The sequence below is a fragment of the Lotus japonicus genome, chromosome 1, assembly GCF_012489685.1.
Source record: "Lotus japonicus ecotype B-129 chromosome 1, LjGifu_v1.2".
In the NCBI taxonomy this organism is placed as follows: Eukaryota; Viridiplantae; Streptophyta; class Magnoliopsida; order Fabales; family Fabaceae; genus Lotus; species Lotus japonicus.
This window is the reverse complement of record NC_080041.1, coordinates 134,315,642-134,324,750: the sequence shown is the minus strand read 5'-3', so window position 1 is coordinate 134,324,750 and position 9,109 is coordinate 134,315,642. Positions and strand designations below refer to the sequence as shown.

Genomic DNA, 9,109 nt, shown 5'->3' with positions numbered 1-9,109 from the left:
GGAACCCCCCCTTTTTTTTTGAAAAAGGTACGTACCGGGTACGTACCGTACGCGTACCCGTCGCGTATTCGTACCGGGTACGTACCCGGTACGGGTACGCCGCCCAAATGAACGTACCCATGCATCAGAGGGTAAATCACACAGTCCATCAATCATACTAAGTTCAATGAACTCTTTCTTCTTTTCCTCAATGATCTCCCTCACAAACGCAATTGAATCTTCAATATCATGTTTTGGTTTCTCTAACAAGTTGACCAGAACATAGTTCAATTTTCCATCTTTTTTTTTCCTTCTGCAGAAACATATATGTGAAAAATTAATATCAGGATCCAAGAAAGTGACAAGCCAATAAAAATTAATATAGGATCCAGAAGACCATAGCTATAATATAAGAAAAGGTACCTTGAGAGAGCATGCTCCAGCAGGTGGAATAGCATGCCATGTTGGATGTGAGTCTGGCATTAGCAATTGCGCTATGGAGTGGCATCGTAGACTCAACACTCCCCATTTCCGACAAAATCCTTCAATCAAAAACACATAAACAACACAAATTAACGCTAAAATGCAAAAAAAAAGCCAGAGTTTGAAGTTGAAGTATGTTCATTGTGTTGTACCTTGATGCATGAGTAATGCCCGCAGAGGAAGGTGAAGAGAACAAAGAGGGAATCAACGATTTCTGAACGAAGGTTCTGAAACGATTTGTGAGGGACCTAGAAGCTACTCTCAACGCTGAGTTGCAGAACATGGAAGCCATTTCTGATTTCTGAGCTTTTTCTTTTGGTCAAAAGATTTATTAGCTTGAACTGAACCCTAACTGACTGAAGGGAAAACCCTGCCAGTATTCTTTTTTTATTGGGCCGATCCAGAGAAAAATGGGTTAGGAGTCCAATCTTATTGGGTGTTGAGGTTAAACTTCAAGTACACTCCATTGATTTGCCACGCTCTGGCCCTTCATTCTTCATTCACCCGGTGTTAGAATTTAAGTGTGAGTAAAAACCTTTTAAAAAGTCACACATTGACCGAAAATGTGAGTGTACAATAATTTATAAATGAAATGCGAGTGTTGAATAATTTATAAGTGAAATGACTAAGTGAAACTGCAGATGATGGCCAAGACGACTTCGACGCCATGGTCCATGGTGGGAAGAGAGAGAGAGAAAGAGGTTCTTACAGGATGAGAGAAAAATGATTTAGTGTAAGAATAAAATGGAAGATGGGTGAGTGAATTTTCGTGGAATGTGTGTGGTGGGAAATAAGACTTGACGAGACAACGGAAATACAAAAATATTTCAAGAACAAACGTGGACTACAAATAAATTTAACAATTTTTTTAAAAAAAGTATCATAATAAAATAAGAAAAAAGATCACGGTAGATCAAAACACATTGTACTACTTAATTTTTTTTTATTCAAAACACATATATTTAAAACAATGGTTAAGATGTATTTACTCAAAAGATTAAAAAAAATAGTGTTACAAAACATTAAGAATTAAAATTTTAATAAACAAAAAACAACTAATAAAATAAATTAATTTATGTTTATTTACAAATGCAAAATTATAATTCACTTTAAAATTAAATGCAAAAAAAAATACAAACACAACTAAAAATCAAAATATAACTAAAGTCACCCGTGCAGGGCACGAGTAATTTCACTAGTATATATTAATATATAGAGGGGGGGAGATGACTGATGTTGTATCTTAGACAATTAGGAAAAATCTTTTAAATTTTAATGGATTATAATCTCAGCATTACATATTTTTTTATATTGTAGATCATGAGAAATAATAAAAGGATAAATCACGGGATTCCTGTAAATATGCAGTAAATTAGGCTTGATCTTTTTCCTAATTTAAAGAGATAATAAAAAAGGTTTCAAGATTTGTTTTGGAAATAAATTTAGTTAGGAGTAATCTAGGTAAATCTTAGATAATTAGGACAAATCTTTTAAAATTCGGTTTCAAAATAAAATAACACAACATAAGAGAATCTATCAAATGGAATGACACGTGAATTTTTTTTATGAGAATTAACCTGACAATGACACGTGGAATTTTTTTTAGAGTATTAATTAATTTCAGATAAAAATAAACAACCTAAATCCTAATTAATTTATACTCTAAAAATAACTTTAAAATAAAATAAAATATTTCATGAAATTAACATTAAATAAATAATAAGATAAAATCAAGAAATAAAAAATATAAATCCTAATCAAATCTAAAATCTAAAAAGGTAATAAATAAAGATTTAGAGAAAAACTACAAAAATCTAGCAAATCACAATAAAAACTCATAAAATCCTGAATTAATTAAAAATCCGAAAATTAAATAAAAATACCATAAAAAGTAATTAATACTATAAAAATAAATAATAAGATAAATTATGATAAAATTATGAAATAAACACATAAATCCTATTCAAATCTAAAATTTTAAAATGTACAAAATAAATATAGATAAAAACTATCAAAATCTAGCAAATCACAATAAAAACTCATAAAATCATGTATTAATTAAAAATCCAAAAATTTAATGAAAATACAATAAAATTTAATTAATACTCTAAAAATAAATCAAAAATAAATTAAGATAAAATCAAGAAATAAACAACCTAAATCCTTTTCAAATCTAAAATTTAAAAATGTATTTTTTATGAGAATTAACCTGAAAATGACACGTGGAATTTAAAAGGTATTTTTTTTGGTCCCCTTAAACATAAGGGTCAATTTGGGGGATGAGTATACTATGAGAACTGAGGGCTAAATGCCGTTTAGTCACTCAGAGCCATGTTTAAGAAATGTAGTCATGACTCCTTCAAGGTTATATCAATGTTGTTTAAATAAATCATAGAAATTGCTGAGCCCTGTTTTTGAAATATTTTCAAAAACCATATAAAAATATAATGGAGGTAACTTTATCAATTGAAACTACACTTTACTATATGCAAAAAACACTGAAATCTGAATCTATTAGAAACAATTGAAGGCATTATTACATCTAGAGAGGTTATAGATGTTTGCTCCCTATTGGAGTATGTTATCACCTCTATGCGACAGAAGGATGCAAAATCAACTAAGTAATTATAGAAGATATAATTTATGCTTACATACTTGTCCACCGCTGAATCAGGTCAAGCAATATAGAGAACAAAAGAATCGGAATCCTCAAAGGATCTGAACTCCCCACTGTTTCCTCACCTTGTTACCCTCATCACTCAACAATGTAAATGGAAGTCTGTACTTGTGTGCAAATGCTTGCATTCCATGCATTCAGAGTAAAATAACATGATCAAATGCAAATAATAATAACAAAAAATAACAGTGGAAACTGTAACTTTTGATTTTTACCTTGTGAGATGAAGAATCATCACCATCAACTTCAGCTTCTGCTTTCTTGAACTTCTCATATGAATCCATGAAAGCGCAAGCCTGTAGTAATAAATAAATTAAATTGGCAGTGAGACTACATGATGTAGCATGGTTTTAAATTGCAATTGCGGTTGCAGTAAATACGAACCCAAATCAAGAAGAGAAAGAGCGGTGGAAAGAGTAAAAACATAACAAATAAAGAATGAAACTAAAAACCCTAATGCTATGATAACGGAACAATATGGAATCCTAACTAAACACTGCTTCAAATGATCGAAGAACAATCGTACGGTGGGAAAAAAGAGAAGTGTACGAAAATGCGTTGGTGAGTGGGACGGTGAGAGAAGGGAACAAAGGGAGGAGAAACACGGTTGGAAGAGAGGGTGGAGAACCACGGTTCGACGATGATGGATCAGATAGAGCCGCGACGAGCCCAGATCATGAGATCGTCGACCTTGGAGATTCTTTTTTTTTTGAGAAATAGGTTTAGCCTTAAGGACAAATTTAGGACAATTTTTTTAAAATAATCAACTAAAACATAAGTATGTATATAACACATACTAATTTTTTTTTTACAAATTTTTTAAAATATATAAAATTAAAACATAATATTTATTTGATTTTAAAATAAAATATGTCAAGATAAAATCTAGCAAATACCTAAATCCTAATCAAATCTAAAATTTAAAAAGGTACTAAATAAATATAGATAAAAAATACCAAAATCTAGCAAATCACAATAAAAACTCATAAAATCCTGAATTAATTAAAAATCCAAAAATTCAATAAAAATTAATTAATACTCTAAAAATACCTGAGAATGACACGTGGATTTTTTTTATTAGAATTAACGTGAGAATGACACGTCACTAAGAATTAATCTGGTGCTGACACGTCATGCTAGAAGTTGTTCTTTTCTAATATATATTGATATTGATATTGATATTGATATTGATATTGATTTGAGGTAAAATTAATCGTTGCAGATCAATTTCTTAATAAAGCATCAATCTTTTGAGGTAAAATTAAAATTAACTAATTAATTGAATTTGTATGAATACTTGCAGGAGATGAAAGATTAAAATAATAAATACATGCCAAAAAATCACTATTATGCTTAATCAACCATTAGACATGATAAGGATATATATGTAATTATATTATGGTTCTGTTTTGTCTAAAGTGCACTCCCTCCGTTTTTTTTTAAGGGTCGTTCTAGCAAAAAAAACTCTCCAACCAAGATAGTGGGTTATTGGAGCTCACATCCTAATCCCGAAGTTATAAAGTTTTCAACCAAAATAGTGGATAATTAATTTTTTGTTCCACTCTCTCATATCATTAAACTATTTATCATTCTTCCCACCCGAGTAGTAATAAAAATTTATAACCTCCCTCCAATTTTTAATGTTAACACATTTTTCTATGTAACTTTGAAAACTCTTTTGGGTACTTCCATTGGAATTTAATTTCCACTTACTAGACAAGACTTTGAATTGATGTAATGGAAATTTAATTTCCACTTACTAGTAAGGGTATAATTGAGAAAATAGATCTTAAAACATCAAAACGACAATTAAATAGGAACAAGAAATTTCTTCTAAAACGACACTTAAAAAGGAACAGAGGGAGTAACTATCAAACACAGCGTACATAATATAATTGTCATGTTTCGTTCCATTATGTTCCGTTCTGTTCAACTCCCAAACGCTTAGTTTTTAATATGGAAGAAGAGGAAAAATTGTCTCTATAATCTTATTAAATCAAATGAACATACATGACTTTTATATACTACTATCTCCCCATTCTTATATAACTGTCAAGAAAGAGAAGAAACACACATATTAAGGAGAATGATTAATTTTGTTAATTTTCATGAAAGTATTTTTATTTTTTCATATTTCACTCTTTAAAATGCATTTTATATTTCCTCATTTATTGTTCCAACAATGACATTTCTTGGAAAAACATCATTCAATGCTTTCTTGAAACTCTAAGTGAACAGATGTATATGAACAATTTTTTTCTTCAAAATGAACAGTTAATAAGAAGTAGTAGTAAACTACTCCCTCTGTTTCAATATAAGTGTCCATTTAGAGCAAAAATATTTGTTTCATAATAACTATTCACTTAGAATTCTAAGGTTGTATTAATTGATGTTTTTCCAAATAATACCCCTATGAGAACAATAAATGAGAAGAGATATAAATGCACCTTAAGAGGCAAACTAGGAAAACAAATAATATATTTAACAATATTTATTGCACTTTTTAATATGTGTGCATCTTCTTTAAATGAACACTTATTCTAAAACGGAGGGATGGAGTACTATTTATCTCCTGTAAAGTAGAAAACCATTGAAATAGGAAAATTAAAAGGGTTAAAGTGGTGGTAAATTTTGAGAGTGCTAATTCACCTAGAGATGCAAAAATGGAGTCAAAGAGATTATGATATTGTATCCTTCCAAAACGTCTTCCTAATGTTCCTTTTATTATTTTATAATGAAAGTACTAAACCAAAAAAGAAGTATTAGCATTTTATTCGTATAGATGGAAACGTTTATTTAGAATTTCACTAACTTCAGCCTGCGAGGAACAATTGAATTTAACTTGTTTTACTTTTGATATTTTTTGGGGGGACATTTCAGCCTCTGTGACAGTGCTTTTAGGACATTTTTATTCATTTCAAACCTGAAGTACATGAATGAGAAAAGGATAAACTAGTGACACAGCATCAGAGATTTTGATTGAACAATGAACCAAACACATGAATTAGAAACTTGGGATAAGCAAAGGAAAACGAATTCATAAAAGCAGCTCATGAACATTATTTTGTTTGAATTTTAAACTCAAGGGCTTGATATAAGCATTTGAATTTTATCAAAATATAAGGATTAGTTCCAACTTCCAAATATGAGCATCTATGCCACTGAGAAAACAAAGATCATTGCATTTCAGTGGAAGGCCGAGATGGCTAGAGTGATGTCTTTCTGCTATTTTTCAGGCCTCTCAGCTTGAGAGGACTCCATAGTAAAGATTTGCGTTGCAGTGCAAGGACAGTTGGATGCCTCGCCACCTGGGAATCTGCCTGCGTTGGACTGCCGGCAAACTTACTGCTGTTCCTCATCAAAGTCGGCGAGGTCTCAACTGATGCTGGTGCTGGGGAAAACAATCTTATATCCCACAAACCATGTTAGTTGTGCCCCCAAAACCAAACTCAAAATTTTAACAATCCAATTTTTTTTTTAACAATCCAACCAGCAATTCACCCTGAGTACAAGGTGAATCTTGAGTTGGGGACTATTTCTAGACATTATAGTATAATATCAAGAGTTAGCAATTGCAATTATAGATTGAAAAGCAAGTGTGTTCATATCGGGCAACAACACTTCGCCTCTCAAGCAAGTGGTTGAAGATTTAATTCTCAAGTTTTGTTAATGGAAAAAAACTCATTTGTCAATCATCTACTGCTTAGTGAATTAACCGTGAAGAGATTAATTAGTCTCACAATTATCGGTTGCAAGGATGTCTTGATTAAGAATAAAAAAAGTTATATATTGGAAGAAGAGGTGTGGTTTAGATGATAGAAGGGAGAGAGGAATCTTTGTAAACATTGTAAACAGTGACTCCATTGTAGAAGGGGAAAGTCTCATGGAGAGACTTCTTTCCGTTTCCATTTTCTATATTGTTCCCTCTACTTTTCACTATATTTTCAGTTATGGTATGTGGATTCCGATCACCCACATTAAAATGGCATATGCTAATGGGGGCTGATTGTGACTGAAAGGAAAAGAAAAAGAAGTGATGAGGCATCTGATGCTGTATTGATAAATTGATAGGTCTCTAGACTCTAGTGTACAAATTGAATTCATCTTCAATTACCTCTGCCACTACTCATTCAAGATATTGTTTCTGTATCAACAAGATTTCTCTTGTTATACATATTCTTTTTTGGTGCCCTTAACCTTTTTTCAATGCCAAATTCTTAAATCCTTATTATTCCTTTGCTTCCTAAGCATTTCCACCAGTTTCAGACCATCTCTATCTAGTTTCTATCTTCTGAAAATGGAAGCACCAGCAGAACCAAAACCAGAAGCTAAAGAACCAGAAGAACAACAACATCTAGGACTAGAACCACTCATGTGCAAGGTAAAGCACTGTTCTACAATTTACTCTCCTCTTTTCAGTTTACCAATTCTCTTTCCCCGCAGGTTCTAATCCTCTTACGCCTCTGTTTATCAGAGCTGTGTGTTGAAAGTCTCCATCCACTGTCAAGGCTGCACAAGGAAAGTCAAAAAAGTTCTTCAGAGCATAGATGGTAATGAAATTTGAAACCAAACACTTCCAGTTTCAGTGTGTCTTACGATTTGAGTTATTTGATTTCAATTTCAATTCCTCATGAACTCAGGTGTTTATCACACAACCATTGATCTGAAGCAGCAAAAAGTAGTGGTAATGGGGAACGTGGACAGTGATATTCTGATTAAGAAGTTAACCGCGACGGGGAAACGAGCTGAATTATGGCCGGAAATGGCAGATGCGATCAAGAAGAAGAAAAAGAAGAAGAAGAAAAAGAAAAAGAAGAACAAGGAAAATTCGGAAAACAAAGAGGTACAGACTGAGCCAGAGAGCGGTGAAGATAGCGACCAGAGCGGCGATGGCAACGAGAAGGAAGCTATCAAGGTTGTGGTTCAAGGCGGTCCTGAGGGCGGGAACATGAATAGAAATGGGGGAACCTGTAGAGGCAGTGTGCAATTTCAAGAGCTGAAGCCGGAGGTGAGGCACGTGATGATGTTACCGGCTGGTTATCAGCCATCGATGGCAGCGGAGAAGAAGGTTACCATCGGCGGTGATGGTCATGGGAATGGCGGGGATTGTGGATACCCTCCATCGCATTACCATGCACCAGCATCTCCGATGTATCATCATACAAAATATCATGATCAACACAATCCCATGAGATACAATACATCGTATTATACTACTCCAGAACCGTATTCGAACGCTCACGTGTATGAAGGTACTGTGCCCGAATTGGAAAGTTTTACGTATACGTCACAACCCTCGTCATATTCGTTCGAATTATTAAGCGATGAAAATCCTAATGCATGTTCAGTCATGTGATGAGTGATATGTCAGTTGAATTGCAAGTTTGCAACTACCCTAGCCGACTTTCTTTTGTGATTAGTTGATATTATGATGTAATTAGCTTTTGTTAATCTCATGGTGCTTTGTTGAATCTAAATTATAAACACCAGCTTTGTCAGCTTCAAACTATTGAGGCAAAGTGGCTAGATGCTTTATGTGTGTTGGATATTCATGTGTTAACTAGTAACTACGACATTTAAATGTTAAATTTGACATTTCCAATCACTAACAACATGTTATGCATGATAAATTGATAAGTATTGTAGTAGAGTTTTTAAATTACTTGAATTTTAGAGTTATTATTCAAGAGTCAATTTTAATATTCATACTTTCAAAAAAAAATTTAATATTCATAGTTCAAAAAAGTGATGGTGAGGTAATGTATTAAATTCTTTGTGGAATGTGAATCCAACAATGATATATACCCACCTCACTTCCTAAACACTTCATTTCCACTCATTTTTATTTCTATTTCTCTCCTCTTATCATCTATCACATCTCAAACTTTCCCTCTCTTACTTTTTTTTTTCCTATCTCTCTCATCCTCTACCTCTCTCTACCTCATCTTAGAGGTGTGAACATAATTAACA

General features: G+C 32.6%; 2 protein-coding genes across 2 annotated transcripts; one reads left to right on the top strand and one right to left on the bottom strand.

Moving 5' to 3' along the window:
* Positions 1 to 226: 226 nt before the first annotated feature.
* On the bottom strand, positions 227 to 754 carry LOC130726761 (protein NONRESPONDING TO OXYLIPINS 2, mitochondrial-like). Its single transcript, XM_057578071.1, has 3 exons — positions 615 to 754; positions 377 to 521; positions 227 to 292 (listed from the first exon to the last, which is right to left on the bottom strand). The coding sequence occupies exons 1-3, from the start codon at positions 752 to 754 to the stop codon at positions 227 to 229; spliced, it is 351 nt and encodes a 116-aa protein (XP_057434054.1).
* Positions 755 to 7,240: 6,486 nt separating this feature from the next.
* On the top strand, positions 7,241 to 8,645 carry LOC130731169 (heavy metal-associated isoprenylated plant protein 36-like). The gene is made up of 3 exons (XM_057583373.1): positions 7,241 to 7,520; positions 7,614 to 7,689; positions 7,780 to 8,645. Exons 1-3 carry the CDS (start codon positions 7,437 to 7,439, stop codon positions 8,493 to 8,495), a joined length of 876 nt encoding a protein of 291 aa, XP_057439356.1. The 5' UTR covers positions 7,241 to 7,436; the 3' UTR covers positions 8,496 to 8,645.
* The last annotated feature ends 464 nt before the right edge of the window (positions 8,646 to 9,109 follow it).

Coding starts and splice junctions, on each gene's coding strand:
- LOC130726761 (XM_057578071.1), bottom strand. CDS start 754: ATGGCTTCCATGTTCTGCAACTCAGCGTTGAGAGTAGCTTCTAGGTCC. Junction 522..614: donor GGCATTACTCATGCATCAAG/GTACAACACAAT, acceptor TTTTGATTGAAG/GATTTTGTCGGAAATGGGGA. Junction 293..376: donor TTTCTTATATTATAGCTATG/GTCTTCTGGATC, acceptor ATGTTTCTGCAG/AAGGAAAAAAAAAGATGGAA.
- LOC130731169 (XM_057583373.1), top strand. CDS start 7,437: ATGGAAGCACCAGCAGAACCAAAACCAGAAGCTAAAGAACCAGAAGAA. Junction 7,521..7,613: donor TAGAACCACTCATGTGCAAG/GTAAAGCACTGT, acceptor TCTGTTTATCAG/AGCTGTGTGTTGAAAGTCTC. Junction 7,690..7,779: donor AGTTCTTCAGAGCATAGATG/GTAATGAAATTT, acceptor TCATGAACTCAG/GTGTTTATCACACAACCATT.